Source organism: Calypte anna, chromosome 24, assembly GCF_003957555.1.
Source record: "Calypte anna isolate BGI_N300 chromosome 24, bCalAnn1_v1.p, whole genome shotgun sequence".
Taxonomy (NCBI): Eukaryota; Metazoa; Chordata; class Aves; order Apodiformes; family Trochilidae; genus Calypte; species Calypte anna.
In genome coordinates this window covers 5640577-5659445 of record NC_044269.1, presented here as the reverse complement: position 1 = coordinate 5659445, position 18869 = coordinate 5640577, and the positions used below count along the sequence as shown (strand labels likewise).

The window sequence follows — 18869 nt, the reverse complement described above, 5'->3', positions numbered from 1 at the left end:
GGGGCTCCCCTAGAGGACCAAGCCTCCCTTTGGGGGTCCTATGTGGGGCGGGGGCTCCCCTATGAGGCAGAGGCGTCCGACAGGGGCAGAGCTGCCCCGTGGGACACGGCTTCCCCAGCGGGTCCTGCTCCTGCCGGTCCGGAGCCGCCCGGTGCCGGCACCGCCCGCTGTCGCGTCACTTCCCCGGATGGGCCTTTCAGGTGTGACGCCGCGTGACGTCACCGCCGGCCCGTGTTTACAGCTGCCGGAGCCGTGGGGGTTCGAAACACCATCACCGAACCGGGCACCGGCACCCACACCGGCAGCCAGCACCGGGCACCGGCTGCGGGACCGGCACCGGGATCGGGATTGGAATTGCGACCGGAATCGGGATCACGATCGGGATCGGAAAAGAGACCAGGATCAGGATCGGCACCGGGATCGCCATCGGGACCGGGACCGGGATCGGGATCCGGACTGGGACAGGGATCGTGCACCGGGCAGCGGGATCGGGACCGGCCATGGGTCAGGGCACCCGGGCGCGCCCCGGCTGACCCCCCCGGCCGGTTCCGTCCCGTCTCGTCCCGTCCCGCCCCGGCGGACCTTGGCCGGCCAGGAGCGGCCGGGGATGCTGGCGGGATGCCGGGCCCTGGGGCGGCCGCGCTGGCCCGGGCGCTGCTGGCCTGGGCGCTGCTGGCCCCCGCGCCCACCCTGCCGCAGACCCCGGCCCCCGGGCAGCGGAAGGTGCGGGAGAAGGAAGCCAGCTTCAACACCACCTACGCCGACTGGGTGGACTCCGAGCTGCTCAACATCTACGCCTTCAACCACAGCGTCCAGAGGAACAAGGTGAGCCGGCGGGGCGGCCCCGGGGTCGGCGGGGGGGAGGCGGTGGCAGCCGGCGGTGGGGACACGTCCGCTGCCACCCGGGCGAAGTCCGCCCCGCGCGGCCGACACCTGGCGTCCCGCAGACGGAGGGGGTGCGGGTGTCGGTCAACGTCCTGTCCGACCACAACGACCTGCCCGTGCTCTTCGTGGTGAGGCAGAAGGAGGCCGTGGTCTCCTTCCAGGTGCCGCTCATCCTCCGGGGGCTGTGAGTAGTGGTGGGGCTGCTGGGGGCTCTGGGGGGGCTGGCGGGGGTCCCGGTGGGCACAACACGGTTCTGGCTGCCCAGGTACCAGCGGAAGTACGCGTACCAGGAGGTGAGCCGCACGCTCTGCCAGCCCCAGACCAAGGGGGAGGTGGAGACCCAACACTTCTACGTGGACGTCTCCACGCTCTCCGTCAACACCTCCTACCAGCTGCGGGTCACCCGCGTGGAGAACTTCACCCTGAAGTGAGTGGAACCCCACACCCCAGCCCTGCCCTCCCACTCCCCTCCCCAGCCCTCACCCTTCCCTGTGCTCTCTGCAGGACCAACCAAAGGTTCAGCTTCAACGCCACGGCTGCCCAGCCCCAGGTGAGGAGGGGTCTGGACAGTGTGGGAGAGGGTCTGCATCTGGGGCCATCCTGGGGAGGAGTGCCTGGGGCCACCCTGGCAGTGATGTGCCTGTTCCCTCCCTCCCAGTATTTCAAGTATGAGTTCACCGAGGGAGTGGACTCAGTGATTGTGAAGGTGACCTCGGCCATGGCGTTCCCCTGCTCTGTCATCTCCATCCAGGACATCCTGGTAGGTTTGGTGGCAGGGGCTCCTGTCTGGGTGAGCCATGATGCCCGGTGGATCTGACAGGATCCCTGTCCCCACAGTGCCCCGTCTACGACCTGGACAACAATGTGGCCTTCATCGGGATGTACCAGACCATGACCAAGAAGGCAGCCATCACTGTGCAGGTGGGCACAGGCCAGTTCCCCTCCCAGCCCCTTCTTTGCAGGGGTGATTGTGCTGGGGTGGCCCATGGGGAGCTCCATCTGGGGGTTGGTGTGGGAGACCCCTGCCTGGGCTCTCCTGACCACCCCTTCTCTGCTGCAGAAAAAGGATTTCCCCAGCAACAGCTTCTACGTCGTGGTAGTGGTGAAGACAGAGGATGAGGCATGTGGGGGGGCTCTGCCCTACTATCCCGTCGCCAAAAACAGTTCCCCAGGTATGCTTGAGGGGTGATGGGGGAGCGGCACTGAGCCCTCAGCTCAGGCAGGGGGTTGGGGAAGGACAGCAGCGTCCCTCTGTCCCTTCTTCCAGACACACCTGTAGATCAGCACGACCGGCAGAAGATGCTGGAGGTGATGGTGTCACCAGCCATAACCTGTAAGCCCTTGAAGGGGGGGTGTCTGGGGAGTACCAGGCTCCACAGGGGCCCTGGGACAGGTCCTGGGGGCTGCCACTCACCCTGAGGGCTTGTCCTGGCTCTGCACAGCGGAGGCCTATGTGAGCAGTGTGCTCTTCTGCCTTGGCATCTTCCTCTCCTTCTATGTCCTGACGCTGCTCATCGCCTGCTGGGAGAGCTGCCGGTGAGCCCCTGGGCATTGCTGCCCTCCCCACTCCTGCCCTGTCCCCATTCCTGTCCCTGTCCCCATCCCTCTGTCCCTGTGGGGACCCCAGTGTGCAGTGTCTGATGGCTGCGTCCCTCTGCAGGCAGCAGAAGAGGAAGGGGCTCCTGGCAGCCATGGACTCGCCCAGCCTGGACACGGGTGAGGGGCTGGAGGCAGCAGCTGGGGTGGTGGCACATGGGGGGGGTCTGCCGGGGGGTTCCCTATTATTCCACCCTTTCCAGCCCACGGCAAAGCCCTCAGTCCTGTGGGACTTTCCTTCTTGACCCCCAGCTCCTGGGGGACAACCCCGGTGTGGGGGACAAGGGGGACACCCTGGCTTTGGTGGGGCTGTGTGGGGGCTCGGGGTGTCTCACCAAGTCTCTCTCTTTCTGCTGCTTCCTGGGGCCTCCAGCATCTCTACTGGGTAGGTGACAGCCCCAGCTCTGTCCTTGGCTGCTGGGTGCCAGGGGGGCTGCTGGTGGCTGACAAGGACCCCCCTGTCTCTCAGGGCACACCCGCAGCATCCCTGACGTCTTCCTGGGCCACTCTCCCTACGACAGCTACGGTTACGGCTCCTTTGGTGAGTACCACGAGTTGTCCCTTGTCCTGTCCCCACCTGTCCCTGCCCACCCTGGCCGTGCCCACCCTCTGTGGGTCCCACCCTCTGTCCTGGCAGGGAATGGCTCCTCCAGCAGCGCCGAGGGCCTCACCGACAGCCTGGCCTCCTCCGAAGTGCCCTATGGCTACGTGGGTGAGTGCCAGAGCGGTGGTCGCCGCGGTGTCCTTGGGTTGTGCCAGGCTGCCCCGACGGTGCCGGCAGTGCCCCAGCTCTGCCCTTCGCCATCTCCTGGGACCCTCCCTGCAGCGGGGTCTCCATCGACAGTCACATGCCGGGACCACCCCCCCCTCCCCGGGACCCAGCACCGCTCCTGCCCCGATAACTCTGTCTTTCCTTTGAAGGGCAGGAGCAGTTCAAGCGGCGCACGCCCTCCACCCTGATGAGGCCGCTGAGCATTGCCATGGGTAGATGTTGGTACCGGGCAGGGACGGGGCCAATCAACCCAAAATCTGCCCTGCCCCATGCTTGCCCCTGGGGTGCTGAGCTAACCCCCACCCTCCCCTGCTGCCCCTGCAGGGCCCTGGGGGTCCAGGGCTCGGGGCAGTTCCCTGGTGTCAGTTGGAGAGGAGGCGGCCGAGCGGTTAATTGGGGGTGATTGGGGGGCTGTGGGTGGTTGGGTGCCCTGGGTGTCGGGCTGAGGGGCACACTGACCCCCCTGGCTCCCCCAGGGGAGCGGTCGCTGGAGAACGTGGCCAGCCGGCCCCGCCTGGACTCGCTCAGCTCTGTGGAGGAGGATGACTACGACACGCTGGCTGACATTGACTATGACAAGAACGTCATCCGCACCAAGGTGCGTCTCCCCCGTGCCCCCCGCGCCCCCCCAGGCTGCTCCCTGCAGGCCGAGCTGAGCCCCCACCTCCCTCTCCTCCCAGCAATACCTCTGTGTGGCTGACCTGGCCCGCAAGGACAAGCGGGTGCTGCGGAAGAAGTATCAGATCTACTTCTGGTGAGTGGGGGGTGGTGGGGGGCACAGACTGGGGTCCCCATCGGTGGTGGGCAGCAGGGACCCCCTGACCCCCACCCCACCTCTCCCAGGAACATCGCCACCATCGCTGTCTTCTATGCCCTCCCGGTCATCCAGCTGGTCATCACCTACCAGACAGTAAGTGTGCTACTGGTGGTCCCTGGCCATGGTGGGGACCTGCCTGCACCTCAGGGGTCCTCCTGTATCCCCACGTCCCACCATTACCTGCTCTCCCCCTGTCCCTGCAGGTGGTGAACGTCACCGGCAACCAGGACATCTGCTACTACAACTTCCTGTGCGCTCACCCGCTGGGGAACCTCAGGTGGGTTGAGTTGTGGGCTGGGGATCTTGCAGGGGGAGAAGGAAGGGCATCCGTGGCACCCATGTCCTGACTGTCCCCTCGCAGCGCCTTCAACAACATCCTCAGCAACCTGGGCTACGTCCTGCTGGGCCTCCTCTTCCTCCTCATCATCCTCCAGCGGGAGATCAACTACAACCGGGCGCTCATGCGCAACGATACCCACGCTCTGGTAAGGGAGGGGTGGCCCTCGGGTGGGGGTGTCTCAGCTGCTCAGAGCCCCCAACTGCCCCTCCTTCCACTCTCACCCCCCAGGAATGTGGCATCCCCAAGCACTTCGGGCTTTTCTATGCCATGGGCACAGCGCTGATGATGGAGGGGCTGCTCAGCGCCTGCTACCACGTCTGCCCCAACTACACCAACTTCCAGTTTGGTGAGTGCCTCCCAGCCCCCCCACCGCCCCTACTGGGGTCACTCCCACTCCACTTACCACTGTCCTCCCCCACAGACACCTCCTTCATGTACATGATTGCTGGGCTTTGCATGCTGAAGCTCTACCAGAAGCGTCACCCAGACATCAACGCCAGCGCCTACAGCGCCTACGCCTGCCTGGCTCTTGTCATCTTCTTCTCTGTCGTCGGGGTGGTGAGAAGGGTGGGGGCTGGTGGTGGGGGGGACACGGCCGGCCACCCCCACCGCCCCTCACCCCACTGGCCCCGCAGGTCTTTGGCAAGGGGAACACAGCCTTCTGGATCGTCTTCTCCGTCATCCACATCGTGGCCACCCTGCTGCTCAGCACCCAGCTCTACTACATGGGGCGCTGGAAGCTGGGTGAGGCGGGGGGGGCACTGGTGGGGTGGGCTGGGGGGCGGTGGGGCAGACCCCTGGCACCACCTCCCCTCCTGTCCTCTCCTGTCCCCGCAGACTCGGGCATCCCACGCCGGATCCTGCACGTGCTGTACACGGACTGCGTGCGGCAGTGCAGCGGGCCCATGTACGTGGTGAGTGCAGGCGCCACCGCGCCGGGGTCGCCTCCTCTCCCTTTCCCTCCCCCACAGTGCTCCTCACAGCACCCCCTCGGTCCCTTTGCAGGACCGGATGGTGCTCTTGGTCATGGGAAACATCATCAACTGGTCGCTGTAAGTGCGGAGGCCCCGTGCCCCTTCTGGGGGTCCCCATCTCCCCTGCCCCCCTCCTGCTGCCCCCCGGCTGAGGCTGGGCTGAGTACTGCCAGCTCGTGACAGCTGTGAGCTGAGCCCGGCAGGCCTCCTGCAGCCCTGGTGTCCCCACACACTGTCCTGGGGGGACATTAGGGGGTGTGGGGATGGCAGGGGGGATCCCCAGGCTGTGCTGACCCCAGTGCCTCTCCCTGCCTGCCCAGCGCTGCCTACGGCCTCATCGTCCGCCCCAATGACTTTGCTTCCTACCTGCTGGCCATTGGCATCTGCAACCTCCTCCTCTACTTTGCCTTCTACATCATCATGAAGGTGCAGGACAAGCCCCCAGCCCTGCAGGGGGGGTGGGGAGGGCCAGGCACCCCTGCCTGCTCCTGCCTGCACCTGACCTTGCACCTTCCCGCAGCTCCGCAGTGGCGAGCGCATCAAACTCATCCCCTTGCTCTGCATCATCAGCACCTCGGTGGTCTGGGGCTTCGCCCTCTTCTTCTTCTTCCAGGGGCTCAGCACTTGGCAGGTGAGTGGGAGGTGTCACGGTGGGGTGGCTGGGGTGGCCACCAGCTGGCATGGTGGCAGCTGGCCCTGTCCCCAACAGAAAACGCCGGCTGAGTCCCGGGAGCACAACCGCGACTGCATCCTGCTGGACTTCTTTGATGACCACGACATCTGGCACTTCCTCTCCTCCATCGCCATGTTTGGCTCCTTCCTGGTGGGTGCTGGTTGTCCTGGCTGTCCCCTGCTGTCCGCACAGCCCTGCCAGCTCACCATGGCTCCCCTTACCCCCAGGTGCTGCTGACGCTGGACGATGACCTGGACTGTGTCCAGCGGGACAAGATCTACGTCTTCTAGGAGCTGGTGGCCGCCCACTGCCCTGGGCCTGTGCCAAACCCCGGCCTCAACCCCCGGGGGAGGGATGCTGGGGCTGCGGGGGTCCCACCGGCTGCTCCATCCCCCTCTCCGCACAGCCCGGCGGTCCCGCTGTGCCTCCTTCCCGGCACTGCCTGCCTGTACCCGGGCAAGCCATAGCCAAAAGGGGGCTGGGGGCTGCCGGAGCAGCCCCCCGAATGGCAGTGGACACTGGAAAAGGTGCTGCTGCTGCTGCTGCCGCGCCGGGGCGGGGCTGGGGGGCCGGGGCCAGCGCCCTGCCCGCAGCCCCCTGACCGACCCGAGCGGGTGCGGGTCTCTGTTCAGTGCCTGAGTCCTATGGGTGGGAGGTGGGGTGCGTGTCCGCGGGGGCGGTGGTGGGACAGGTCCTGCTCGTCTTTCCTGAACCGTCCCGGGGGGTCTGGGTCGCCGCCGGGTGCCCCCCGCGCCGCCCCCCGCCCTGCTGGGAAGGGACTCGCATTAAAGTCTCTGCACTTTGCCAGCGCCTGCCGCGTCCTGCCTGGGCAGCGGGGGGTCCTGGGGGTTCGGGTGGGGGGTTTCTGAGGGATGCGGGGGGCCGGAGGGGCGAGGCCAGGGTGAGGGATGCGCGGGGAGGTCGGTTCCCGGTGGCAGAGGGAATCCCGGGGGGGCTGCGGGATGCCCAGGGCCGTGCCCGCCCCCCCCGGCAATGAGCACACGGGGAAACCAGCCGGGAGGTCAGGGGGGGCCGCGGCCGGGCGAGCGCTTGGCTATAAAAGGAGTTGGGTCCCCGGACCCCCGCCCCTTCCTGCCGGCCCCCCACCCCCGGGGCAGGCACGCAGGGAATGCTCGGGCACGGGCCGGACTCGCCGCTTTTCGGAGTCTTTCCCCAAATATGGTGTCGGGGCCGCAGCCCTGGAGCGCGGCAGGGGCTGGCCTGGCTCGGGGGGGGGGACTGGGAGGCTGCCCCCCCGGCCGGGCTGACATCACTGTCCCGACGCCGGCCTTTTAGCACAGGGCTGGCCCCCCCGACCCGCAGAGCTCCGGAGAGCATCGTCCCGCGCAGCTGCTTGTGCGTGAGTCCTGCGGCGGGGGCGGGGGGGCAGCAAGGTGGGGGCAGCAGGGGTGCTGCGCCCCGGCATGGGGACCCTCTGCCTGGGGGGATGATGCCGCTCCCGGGCCCGCGATCCTGACACCGGGGCGGGGGTCCTGCTCCTGGGGTGAGGGTCCCGCTCCCGGGATGGAGGTTCTGCCCCCGGGCCGGGATGCGGGGCGGCCTCCCCGGGAGCTGCTGCCCGAGCTGAGGACCGTCCCGCTGGGCTGGGGACCTGCCGGGGCTCGGTGTCACCCCCGTTCCTCGGGATGGCCGGGATCAACCTGCCCCGTCCCGTCCGCCCGGGTGGGGAAGGGGCTGGCGGGTCCGCGGGCACCGCCTTGTGGACACGGGAGGCATGACAGGGAGGCTGGGGGCTGCCTGGGACCCCCGGTGCCGGGAAGGCCCCTGGCAGCCTGCGGGGTCACGGACACGGCTGCCACCGCCTCCCACCTGGCACCAGGACCTGCCACACGCCAAGGCCACCCGTGGCATCGTGGACACCAGCTCTGCCGTGGCAACCCTGCCATCTGGACCCTCTTGGGGACATGAAGGCTGGTCCAGACGGAGGGAACAGCCATGCCAGGGACAGTCGTGGCAGCCCAGAGCTGTCGGGTGGCAGAGGGGACAGGGACAGGACAGAGTACAGGGATGGAGCTGCTCTCCTGTGCACCCTGAGCCAGGGGCAGGGATGAGGCAGCTCTGCTGGGACAGAAGCCACCTGTCTGGGCCAGGCAAGGGGTCACAGCCACACACTCACCTCCAAACATACCCAGATGGAGCCAAAGAGCCGTTGAGTGGCATGGGGTGCACCCAGATGGTGCCTGTGGAGTTCCCGGTCAGGGAGGGGGACGGTGTGATGTCCCACCAGCAGTCTGATGGTCCCATTCCTGCCACCAGGTCTCCCACCCACCGCAGACATGGCAAACAAGGGCCCAGCCTATGGCATGAGCAGGGATGTCCAGGCCAAGATCGAGAAGAAGTACGATGAGGAGCTGGAGGACCGCCTGGTGGAGTGGATCGTGGCGCAGTGCGGGGCGGGCGTGGGGCGCCCGGAGCGGGGCCGCCTGGGCTTCCAGGTCTGGCTGAAGAACGGCATCGTAAGTGGGGGCCCGGGTGTCCCCTGGCCCTGGGGCTGATGTTGGGGGCATCTGGGGGAGCCCCTCAGCGTGTCCGTGGTGGTGACCCCAGCCCCTCCTGTGCTGCAGGTCCTCAGCCAGCTGGTGAACAGCCTCTACCCCAGCGGCTCCAAGCCCGTCAAGATCCCCGACACCCCCCCCACCATGGTCTTCAAGCAGATGGAGCAGATCGCTCAGTTCCTCAAGGCTGCTGAGGACTACGGTGTGGTCAAGACCGACGTGTTCCAGACCGTCGACCTCTTTGAAGGTGCGGGCAGGGGTTGCCAGGGTTCGGGGGGGTCCAGGGCTGCCGCGCCATGCCCGTCCTCACCCCCCTCTGTCCCTTGGCAGCCAAGGACATGGCAGCAGTGCAGAGGACGCTGATGGCCCTGGGGAGCCTGGCGGTCACCAAGAACGATGGCAACTACCACGGGGACCCCAACTGGTTCATGAAGTAAGTGGGGGAACGTGGGACCCCCCCGTGCCCTGGGGGGAGCTCCTTCCACATGGCCACACGAAGCTCAGGTTTCGGCTGGGAAGTGAGGGTGGTTGGGAACTTCCTGAGGGAACAGGGGCTGCTGGGGGACTTCCTGGGGAAACGGGGACTGCTGAGGGCCCTGGGGACGGGGAGGAGGCATGGGGGGACACGGCATGGCCTCTCCTTCACCCCCCAGGAAAGCGCAGGAGCACAAGCGGGAGTTCACCGAGAGCCAGCTGAAGGAGGGCAAGAACGTCATCGGCCTACAGATGGGGAGCAACAAGGGAGCGTCACAGGCGGGGATGAGCTACGGCCGACCCCGGCAGATCATCAGCTAGACACCCCCCCACTGCCCTTGGGAGAGCAGCCCCTGCCGGGACCCCCGCCTCGGCTCCCCCCTCACCAAACGGTATTTATTGGAAAGGAAATGCCATCCAGCCCCGGAGACCCCCGCGCATCCACCCACCCGGCCTGGGTGACACCGCGGTGGCCCCGCCACCCTCGCGCAGTGCCCCGGGCAGCCTCTCCCCTCTGGCCTCGCACCCCCCGCGGTACCCCGTGTACCCCCCCCTTCTTTCCCCCTGCGATGGGGGCTGTGGATGGGAAAGGCCCGTGCCTTCCCCTCCTCCCTTCCCCAACCCCCCGGAGCCACCTGGCAGCCCCGCACCAGCCCCGCGCCACCGCCGCAGAGATCCTTGAGCATCGGGGAGGCGAGAAAATCGGCCTCGGTTTTGTACTTGTTTTTTTGTCAAAATTAAAAGGTTCTTCATCTAGCACTGTCTCAGAAGGTTCCCTCCCCGCTCCAGGAATGCTGCTCAGGGCTCCTGAGCCACATCTGCTCCTCCTTCTGGCTCAGAAGCTGGGAGAACCAGAGCTGAGGATCAGGGGGCTGGGGTGTTGGAGCCCCCCAGTTATCCCAGGGGTGCTGTGAGGATACAGGAGCAGATCCTGCACCCTGGGGCTGGGTGACTCTGGGACTGTGTGACTCCTCTTTCTGCAGCATGGGCAGGGCAGAAGAGTGAGGGGTAGTGGGGGGAGAAGAGGGTTTTTAAGACTTTATTTGGAAAGCTACACAAAAGGGCTTTGCTGATTAAAAAAAACAAACCCCAGCTTTAAAAAAATAACCCAAACACACCCAAGGACGCATGAGCAAGCCCGCCCCTTAGCCACTGCCAGCCCAACTCAGCCTCCCCTGCCCGGCCTGAGCAGCCACTGCCTGTGGCCTTGGCCCTCCCAGCACCGGGCGGGCAGACCTGGGGCCACCATCTGTGCCCCTGCCACAGGGACAGCCCCTGCTGCCCCCCCAGCAAGAGGTCAAAGCGCTGCAGCCACCCCCTGCCTGGCTGCAGGACACAGGAGGAGGTGACGGGGTCAGGGTGCAGGGGACAGGGAGCAAGCGCTGGTTGGAGATGGGCAAAAGGAGTCCCTGCTGCCCAACTGGGCGGGACCGGGGTCCCGGGCCAGCTCCTGACCCTCAGGACAGGCAGGTGACAGTGACAGTGCTGCAGCAGGCACCCTGCAGGCATCGCTGCGGGCTCTATGCAGCCCGGCGGGGAACGGGCTCCGTGAGGAGGGGGTTAAGGCTTGTGTTGTGTTCCAGAGGCAGGGAAGGGGCAGGTCCCCTCCTGCTGCCAGCACTCCTCCTGCTTCTGAGCCACCTCCAAGGTGGTGGCAGGGAGGTCTCCGCTGCACGTACCTAAAGGGGGGACACAGCCCCAACCCCAGCCTCAGCTAGCAGGGCTGGTGCTCCCTGTCCTCCTCCCGGCCACGGTACCCTGCTACGACCGGGGGGGCCTCCTGGAAGCTGCTGCTGGGGAGTTTGGGGTGGGTGGAAGTCCAGGACCCCTCCTCCCTCTCGTCCTGCTGGGCAGGCTGCAGGTGCTCACACTCAATCTCGACATCCTCGATGTCCTTCTCCCGGTAGAGTGGCACTGACTCCATCTCCAGGCCGTTCTCCAGGGTGCTGCTGTGCTTCCCTCCCTGCTGGTACCACCTGCAGCTGGTGGAGCCGTTGCAGGTCACGTCCAGCCCCACGCTGTTCCTGGTCAGGCAAACCTCCAGCATGTAGTAGAAAGTCCAGAACACGGCAAAGCATCCCAGCAGCAGGAGGGTCTGTGGAGGAGAGGAGGAGATCCTCAGAGAAGCAAAGCCCTCAGCCACCTGGGAGCCCGTGTGTCATCCAGCAGAGGGCACAGCTCCAGGAGGGTCACTCCTCCAGGAGGGCCACTCCTCCAGCAGGCTCACCTTGAGGGTATTGGCTGTGATGGTGTGGGGCTGCTCCTCGGGGATCTCCAGCCCTGGTGGGCAGGGCAGGGAGAAGTCACTGCTCAGGTACCGCCCGCTCATGGCTTCCTCCAGCAGCCTGGGGGGCAGAGGTGCCCCGTGAGGGTCCTGCAGGCTGGGCTGCCCCAGGGAGGGTCCCCCACCCAGACAGGGCTCTGGTGTCCTACCTCTGCCGCTCCCTCATCTCTGCTGGGGACCAGGAGGAGCCGTACAGAGTCAGCTGCCACTGCTTCAAAGTGCCAGGCCTCAAGCTTTCATCTCCTGGGGATTGGATCAGTGAGGAACTCTCTGTCCCACCTGGCTGGATGGCTCCACATGGAGCTGACCCGAGGCCAACCCTGTGCAGAGCTGGCAGCTCCCCAGGAGCCACCACAACCACAGGTAGGAGCTCTGGAAGGCAGAACTCACCAATGTCCCTGACCACCAGCCTGTACGTGCCCTGTGCCTCCTCACCCCAGCACCGGACGGTGGAGAAGGTCCAGTCAGCAAAGCCATTGGGGTCCCTGCCAAAGGGGGAGGAGAGGCAACCCGTGAGAGGGGGACACAGCCCGGGGCAGGGGGCTGGATGTGGGCCCCAGCTCTCCTGCTGGGTGTCCTGCCCAGCAGTGTGGACCTCCTGCCCCCCTTGGTGCTTACGAGTCCATGCTCCTGGTGGTCCCTATCAGGGACATCATTCCACTGGGGCAGAAGAGCCTGATCTCCAGGTTGCCACGGCGAGGGTGGGTTATGGTGATGGTGACTGCCACGTGCTCCAAGGTTCTCATGCCGGAGAGCTCCAGGTCGGTGGTGGTGACTGGGAAAGGGAGGCAGGGTTTGGCAGGGCTGGGATGGAGCCCCCACTTCCACACGGCCCAAGGGGCTGCTGTGACAGGGAGCAGGACACACACACACGCTTGTCACCAGCCAGCACAGTCCCTGAGGCCACAGGGAACAGGTTAACTCAGTCACCAAAGGCACCAAACTCAGGCACCAAAGGGTGCTTTTTCTGCCTCTCTGGGCAGAAGGAGCTGCTTGACCGCCAACCCTCGCCTTGGAGGCAAAGGGGATTAACCCTCCCTGGCAGCCTGAGGTCTCACCCCTCTGCCCCTCTGTGGTGCTGGCACCTGCTGCAGAGCTGGACCAGCCCAGCCAGAGGAGAGGGGATAACCTGTGCCCAGCCCCAGAGGCAGGGGACAGCTCTCCTTCCCACTGGTAGCTGCTGGAGCAGTGCTGTGTTTGTGTGGACAGAGAGCAGCCAAGTCAGGAGCTGAAGCATTTCCTAAAATGGTCAAAGCCAGAGGAGCAGCAGTGGCTGCTGCCCAGCCTGGCCCAGCTCCTAACGCCGGGCTGGCTCCCCACAGCCCTCGCCCCAGGGGATGGAGTTATGGGGAGGGGACCAGAGCCACAGGCACCCTGGGGAGCAGCAGTGACAGAGAGAGGGCAAAGCCCATGCAGACCAACACTTAACCCCTCTGTGGCCTGGCCCTGGCCCTGCCCAGCAGTGCCCCAGCTCCCCGGTGCACAGCAGCACGTGCTCCCACGTGGCACACCTGCTCTTACCATTCCAGGTGACCTCCAGCTCCTGTGGGAGCAGGGGGATGCTCCTGCCCTCCCTCAGCACGGGGCTCATGTAGGAGGCGAGGTAGGGGACAGACTCCCACACCTGCCAGGGGAAAGGAGTCAGCACGAGGTTGTGTCCTCCCCATGCATCCCCCTCTCCATCTCCCACCACCCCTGGGAGCTGCTCGGGGCTGCAGCACTCCTAATGTGGGGGATGTGCTGGAGAACCCAAAGCCCTCTGACACGAGGGGACAATGCTGGCACAGGATGTGCTCTGCTCTCCACACCACCAGAGGCAGAGTTGGGGGACAAAGGGGGTACCCCCTGCCTGCCCTGAGCACATCCCCCCCTTGGCAGCCCCTGGGACACACAGCCTGGAGCTGACAGCTGAGAACCTCCCCGATTCCCAGGGACACGAGGCCCTCCTCAGAGCAGGGGCTGCTGCTGGAGCTCCCCAGCCATGAATCAGAGCTGTCGTCCCCCCCCAGCCCAGGCTCTGGCCCATGGCTATATATAGTGCTGCCAGAGTGGGGGAAGAAGCTTCAGGCCCTGGTGACTTCATACCCAAAGCAGCCTGACAGCCAGGGCCGGCCAATGCGCTGGCCCCCAGTGTCAGCAGTGTCCCCCCAGGGCGTTGTCTCTGTCCCCCCAGGGTGTTGTCCCTCTCCCCCTTGCCCTGGGAGGGCCCCACCTTGGCAGCATTGACCAGGCGCCAGGCGTTGAGGAGCCCAAAGCCGTGCTGGTGGCTGTGGCTGAAGCCTGCCTGGTTCTTGTCCCACTTGGCACGACGATCCTCGTACTGAAACCAGACACAGGACACTGCCCTCACACCTGGGGACACCAGCAGACCCCAAGCAAAGGGAACCAGAGGGAGGGAGGGAGGGAGAGAGGGACAGAGAAGGGAGGGGCACTGACCTTGGTGGCAGTGAAGACAATGATGTGCTGGACATCTCTCCAGGTGAGGCAGGGCCTCACCTGCAGCATCAGTGCAATCATCCCTGCAGCCAAGGGAGCAGCAGCCGAGGTCCCCGTGTGCCCCTCCGTGCAGCCCGTGCCCTTCTGCAGGTCCCAGTCTGTTGTCACCTGCCAAGAGAGAGTGGGGACACACCTCCTGTCAGGCCACTGCTCAGCAGGGGGAGAGGGTCTGGGATGAGGGGCTGAAAAGCCTGGAAACATTTCCCAGGCAGTCCCTGGCCAGGACATGGGCACCCAGCAGAGAGCAGGACAAGGTGGGAAGGTCACCACTTCTGCTTCTCAGCTAAGAAAGATCCTGGGACAATGCACCCCAGTGTAGAAGCTGTGAATGCAGACAGTTCTTTTGGAGAGAGACAGAGAGGAACTGAACTGAGCCACTCCAGGGAAAACTCAGGGTCACTGGAGTGTGGGACCTTCCTCATTTCCATTCCAGCCCACTCGGGGCTGTGCAGAGCACACAGAGCCTCTAAAGAGACATTGGGAGTTTCCCAAAATCTGCCCCTTGACTGCAAACCCAACGTGTTTGTCTCCCTGTGCCTGCACTGCCAAAAGCTGTGGGTTTGTTGCCTTCTATGTTTGACTCCAGAGCATTCTGCCAGCTGGTGACAGCTCCAGCTCAGACTCAGAGGCCACACGTCCTGCAGAGAACACCCTGAGCAGCACAAACTGTCAGTAGGAAACGTGGTGGGTGCCAGAAGCTGTATTAAATTCTTCCTGTTAAGGAAACCACACAACATTTACAGTCTGGAGATAACAAGGAGCCCAGGAGGAGGCTGCTGAGCACTTAACTCTGCCACCCCTGAAGCAGAGCTGGAGGGCAGCTGGGAGCAGAGTGTCCTCCAGAGGAAGGGCCCTGTGGGTTTTCCTGTGGCATGGGCACAGCAGATGAGCTGTGGTGGCACTGCAGGGGACCAGGAGGGCTCTGCAGGAGCTGTGACCTCTCCTCCTGGCTCCCTGGTGGAGCTCCTGTGGCTACGGCTCAAAATGGGGTCTCAAAATCTGAGATCCTCCAAGTGCCCTCACCAGCAGCAGGCTTGGGAGAAGCCTGGACTTAAACCCAAACCTCTGTAACTCCCAAAGGAAGAGCAGCACAGCCCTGGCTTGCCTGCTGTTCCCTTTTTTCCTAGCCTCAGGAGTTTCCAGCCCAGCCTGGGACAAATGAAGTTATTCCTGAAAGGAAAAATTAACTCTGGGTTTTACTTTCTCTGCTGCAGGAGTCCTGGCACTGCTCTGGGCAGCTGTGGCTGGGCACAGAGTGTCTGTACTGAGAGGAAATGCTCCCTGTGCCTGCCAGGCCACGGACAGCTCACCCCAAAAGAGTCAGGAGCCAGGCACATTCACCCCAAGCTGCCCCAGGGTGGTCTGGGCCCTGCAGTGCCCACAGGACAGGAACAGGTCAAAGCCATGTGGTCCCATGTATCCTGAGTGCCACCCCCCAGTGATCCAGCACACAAAGTTGATACAAATATTCAGAAAAATTCATTGTGAGCAGCACATGTGCCAGGACAGAGAAAGAGCTGGGGCCAAGGAGGTTAAAGAGCCCAGTGCTGCCCCAGCTCACCCTGCACCCCTTTGGAGCAGGACCCAGGGGCCTGGCTGGGGACAGGAACCTCCCACTGGGAGCACAGACCTAAATGAGGAGCATTCCCTGCCTGGCAGAGGTGTCAGGGGAAGGGAGGGGGCAGGGCACTCACAATGCTCCTCATCATCTTGTCCCCACCACTGAAGGTGACAGCCAGCATGGATGCACACTCCTCGGCGTAGAACGGCATGGAGCCCGTCTCATCCACTGCACCTGGGGAAAAGCCAAGGCCTGGGCTCCAGGGAGCTGCTTCCCCTCCAGCTGCTGCAGCTGGGGGGCTGAGGAGCCCCCATGGGACCCCTCCTGCTCACTGTGCCCTGCCACGGGCTGGGAAACCCAAGGGAAAGGCAGCCACAAGAAATAAATCCATCTCCTGCTGCTGCGCCCGGTGCTGCTCAGAGCTTCCACCCCACACACAGCTCCTGGGAAAAGGGGAGCAGAAACTCCCTGCCTAACACACGGGGTGGGGAACTGCACCCATGGAGGTGGCAGGGAATCTGTCCTGGCCCCAGAGGCCTGAGGACAGCCAGGAATTCCTCTGGCCTCCTCTGGCCACATCCTCAGCCAAGAGATGTGGCAAGATGAGGAGCAGTGGGCACAGGGGAGATTCCTGTTGAAAACTTTTCCCCATGAGGACAGTCAGACACTGGAATGGCCTCTTGGGGGAAGTGATGGATTCCCCCACGTTGTAAAGCTCTAAGTCTCAGCTTGATGTGACGCTGGGACACTGCACATAAACAATAACATCAGAAGGGTCGGACCAGATGATCCTTGATGTCCCTTCCAGCTCTGCGATTTTATGGCAAACCTCCACCCGCTGCCAGACCCTCTCCATGCTCTCTGCCTCTGGGGGGCGGTGACTTCCCTTCCCCGGGAGCCACTCACCGATGGTGACGGTGTAGATGGAGTTGGCGTAGCCGTCGTAGTTGCAGTTGTCGTTGTGCTGGCCCCCGTTGCCACTGGCCACCACGAAGATGCTGCCGAAGCCCCGGCGCCCCGCCATGACCCCGTGCTGCAGGGCAGCCTGCGGAGAGGGAACCCTCGGCTTGGCCTTCGCCGGGAAACACCCGCACCAGCCCGGCTCGGGGGGCTCAGGTCCGGGCCAGAGCCCCGCACGGAGTTGATCCCCGCCTGCAGGAAGGGGAGGGGTGAGGCTCAGCTCTGCCCCAAGCCCCTCAGCTCCTGACGGGACGTGCAGGGAGGGAAAAGGGATCCAGCGCAGGGCTGGGAGCTCGGCTGCAGCTGCTGCCCCGGGGGCGAGGGGAGCGCAGCGAATGCCCAGAGAGGGGGAAAGGGAGGGGAAAGGCAGGGGGTGACTGTCTTAGGGCCCCCCGGGTGGTCCCCGGCTGTGACCAGCGGGGAGGGTCAGCCCCAGGGGTTATGAAGGGGAGCAGGGGTTGTGAGAAGCCTTTTCCTGCCGGGCTCAGCCTCTCCTTGGAAGGCTCATCCAGGGCTGTCCCCCTGCAGCAGTGCCACTGCCACCCCCCCCTACACACCCCCTGCAGCACCTCTGCTGGAAACCGGGGTGCCCCGGGCTGCTGGGGGGGTCCTCACCTTCCCCAGCTGGTGGGGGCCATCCACAGTCTTCCCATCGTCATCTGGACCCCAGCTGCAAAGAGAGACCCCGTGAGGTGGTGACAGCAGCTCTGCCACCAGCAGCCACCAGTGCCACAACTGGGAAGGGGGGGTGGTGCTTTCACACCCCCCTGGTCCCTGCGTGCCCTGTGCCCCCCGGGACAGATTCCAGTGGGCAAAATGTTTGTTTTTTCTTTCCCCAGCAGAGGAGAAGTGCCCCGGGCTGCCCTCACCTGCAGCTGTAGATGTCATTGATCTGATAGTGCTTGTTGAAGGCAATGGCCTCCATGCTGTCTGTGAGGGGCCCGTCCAGCACACGGATGCCTGAGGGACACAAGGAGGGGACAAGCTGCAAACCAACCCCTGGGTGGGATCAGAGTGGGGACCCCGTGTGCCTGAGGGACACCGGGGTGGGCATCCCCCCCTCCTCTGCACCAACACCTCCAGAGCCACCGTGGTGACCAGGACAGCACAAACCCCCTCCTGAGGGGGCTTCACATCCCCTGGCAGGGGTGGAGCCCCCCGGGGGTACCTGCGATGCGGCTGCCATAGGCCACCCCCACGGTGCAGAAGCTGTTGTTGGGCACCGCCGCGATCTCCCCGGCACAGCGCGTCCCGTGGTGGTTCCCGTTCTCCTCGTCGGGGTGAGGCATGGGGTCGGGGTCGTTGGAGTTCAAGTCGTAGCTTCCTTCAGGGCTCTGAGGAGAGAGAGGGGCAGGGTGAGGGATCAGCAGGAGGGCTGGCAGCCTGTCCCCACCAACGGGACCCCCGGGGCTGCTCCACGACGCTGCTGCCCGGAGGAGCCCAACCGCGGCCGCTCCGGTACCGGTGAGCGCTGACACCGATCCCCAGCACCCCCCCGGGCAGGGTGAGTCCCATCCCCCCCGTGCCCACTCACGTAGTTGGGCTGGATGTCCTTCACGGTGTGCTCCACGCCATCATCCACCACCACCACGGTCACGCCACGTCCCGTCACGTCCCGCTCCCAGACCCCGGTGACGTTGATGTCCCTGCCGGGGCTCCTGCGGTTGTTCTGGTGAAAGGGGAGGGGGTGTCAGAGCGGGGGTCTCACGGGCCTTGCAGGGGGTGTGGGTGTCCCCCCCGCCACTCACCAGGTGCCACTGCTGGGGGTACTTGGGGTCGTTAAAGTGCAGGCTGCGCTTGGAGCGCTTCAGCAGCTTCTGCTCCGAGTGCCACCGCACGCTGTCGTGCTGTGCGAACAGAGTCTCCACCGACCTCCGCACGGCTTCGGGCGGGGCGGCCGCGGGGGAGCGGCCACGGGGAGGCGGCCAAGAGAGGAGGTAATGTCCCCGCAGCTCCCCGACACGGCCCATGTTCACCAGCCCCGCCGCCCGGGCCAGCTCCTCCGCCCGCTGCTCCACCTCCTCCTCGGGAGCCTCCAGGCTGACGGCCCAGCTCAGACCCCCGTCCTGCGGGGCGGCCCCGGGGAGCCAGGCGGCCCCCAGCCAGAGGCAGGTGTGGATGCAGAGCGCGGCCTCCATCCCGCCGCTCCATCGCGGCTCCCGCTGCGGCATCGGACCGGCGGCTGCGGGACGGGGCGGCGGTGAGCGGCACGGGAGGGACACAGAGCGGGCACCGAGTCCCGGGCACAGCACCGCACCCGCGCCGGGACCGCCGGGGATGGGTTTCCCCGGTTCTAGGCGCCCATCGCGGCTCAGCTGCCCCGCAGAGAGCCCGCAGCCCCCGGCGGAACGCGCGGGGCCCGGAACCCTCAGCACAGAGCTCAGGGACGGGCGGGACGCTCCCCCCCGCTGCACCCCCCCCTCCCCTCCCGCCCCTGCCCCCGGGGCCGCCCCGCACTCACCGGGCCCGGTCCGGCGCCGCTGCCGGAAGCCCGCGGCGGCTGACAGCTACGTCACATCCG

General features: G+C 65.5%; 3 protein-coding genes across 7 annotated transcripts; 2 read left to right on the top strand and 1 right to left on the bottom strand.

Moving 5' to 3' along the window:
* Nucleotides 1-618: 618 nt before the first annotated feature.
* On the top strand, nt 619-6451 carry SIDT2 (SID1 transmembrane family member 2). Of its 4 annotated transcripts, XM_030464931.1 has the most exons (28): nt 619-825; nt 948-1069; nt 1151-1312; nt 1390-1435; nt 1544-1645; nt 1723-1806; nt 1946-2057; nt 2153-2218; nt 2328-2421; nt 2546-2601; nt 2855-2866; nt 2951-3022; nt 3119-3193; nt 3403-3465; nt 3730-3851; nt 3934-4007; nt 4097-4163; nt 4274-4347; nt 4432-4555; nt 4639-4756; nt 4832-4968; nt 5046-5154; nt 5248-5324; nt 5416-5462; nt 5705-5810; nt 5905-6015; nt 6094-6207; nt 6285-6451. In XM_030464931.1, exons 1-28 carry the CDS (start codon nt 619-621, stop codon nt 6345-6347), a joined length of 2616 nt encoding a protein of 871 aa, XP_030320791.1. In that variant the 3' UTR covers nt 6348-6451. The 4 variants fall into 4 exon arrangements, with proteins under 4 accessions (XP_030320791.1, XP_030320792.1, XP_030320793.1 ...); XM_030464932.1 differs by lacking the exons at nt 619-825; nt 948-1069; nt 1151-1312 and having other exon boundaries at nt 1396-1435; nt 3403-3471; XM_030464933.1 differs by lacking the exons at nt 619-825; nt 948-1069; nt 1151-1312; nt 2855-2866 and having other exon boundaries at nt 1396-1435; nt 3403-3471.
* Nucleotides 6452-7312: 861 nt separating this feature from the next.
* TAGLN (transgelin) lies at nt 7313-9803 on the top strand. 2 transcript variants are annotated; one of them, XM_030464692.1, is made up of 5 exons: nt 7313-7413; nt 8335-8534; nt 8643-8820; nt 8904-9006; nt 9227-9803. In XM_030464692.1, the coding sequence occupies exons 2-5, from the start codon at nt 8355-8357 to the stop codon at nt 9366-9368; spliced, it is 603 nt and encodes a 200-aa protein (XP_030320552.1). In that variant the 5' UTR covers nt 7313-7413; nt 8335-8354; the 3' UTR covers nt 9369-9803. The 2 variants fall into 2 exon arrangements, with proteins under 2 accessions (XP_030320552.1, XP_030320551.1); XM_030464691.1 differs by having other exon boundaries at nt 7316-7417.
* A 267-nt stretch (nt 9804-10070) lies between these two features.
* PCSK7 (proprotein convertase subtilisin/kexin type 7) lies at nt 10071-18825 on the bottom strand. Its single transcript, XM_030464690.1, has 16 exons — nt 18810-18825; nt 18097-18530; nt 17883-18017; nt 17517-17682; nt 17218-17308; nt 16964-17018; nt 16295-16433; nt 15522-15622; nt 13768-13935; nt 13544-13651; nt 12853-12955; nt 11950-12106; nt 11722-11816; nt 11481-11574; nt 11275-11392; nt 10071-11142 (listed from the first exon to the last, which is right to left on the bottom strand). Exons 2-16 carry the CDS (start codon nt 18517-18519, stop codon nt 10762-10764), a joined length of 2334 nt encoding a protein of 777 aa, XP_030320550.1. The 5' UTR covers nt 18520-18530; nt 18810-18825; the 3' UTR covers nt 10071-10761.
* Between the last annotated feature and the right edge of the window lie 44 nt (nt 18826-18869).

Bases quoted from the DNA above. Each gene is read 5' to 3' on its own strand.
- SIDT2 (XM_030464931.1), top strand. From the start codon at position 619: ATGCCGGGCCCTGGGGCGGCCGCGCTGGCCCGGGCGCTGCTGGCCTGG. The intron at 4,008-4,096 runs GTGAGTGGGGGG...CACCTCTCCCAG, and splicing joins AAGTATCAGATCTACTTCTG to GAACATCGCCACCATCGCTG. The intron at 4,757-4,831 runs GTGAGTGCCTCC...CCTCCCCCACAG, and splicing joins CTACACCAACTTCCAGTTTG to ACACCTCCTTCATGTACATG.
- TAGLN (XM_030464692.1), top strand. From the start codon at position 8,355: ATGGCAAACAAGGGCCCAGCCTATGGCATGAGCAGGGATGTCCAGGCC. The intron at 8,535-8,642 runs GTAAGTGGGGGC...CCTGTGCTGCAG, and splicing joins TCTGGCTGAAGAACGGCATC to GTCCTCAGCCAGCTGGTGAA. The intron at 9,007-9,226 runs GTAAGTGGGGGA...TTCACCCCCCAG, and splicing joins GACCCCAACTGGTTCATGAA to GAAAGCGCAGGAGCACAAGC.
- PCSK7 (XM_030464690.1), bottom strand. From the start codon at position 18,519: ATGCCGCAGCGGGAGCCGCGATGGAGCGGCGGGATGGAGGCCGCGCTC. The intron at 18,018-18,096 runs GTGAGTGGCGGG...CCCTTTCACCAG, and splicing joins ACCCCCAGCAGTGGCACCTG to AACAACCGCAGGAGCCCCGG. The intron at 13,652-13,767 runs GTCAGTGCCCCT...GTCTGGTTTCAG, and splicing joins TTGTCTTCACTGCCACCAAG to TACGAGGATCGTCGTGCCAA.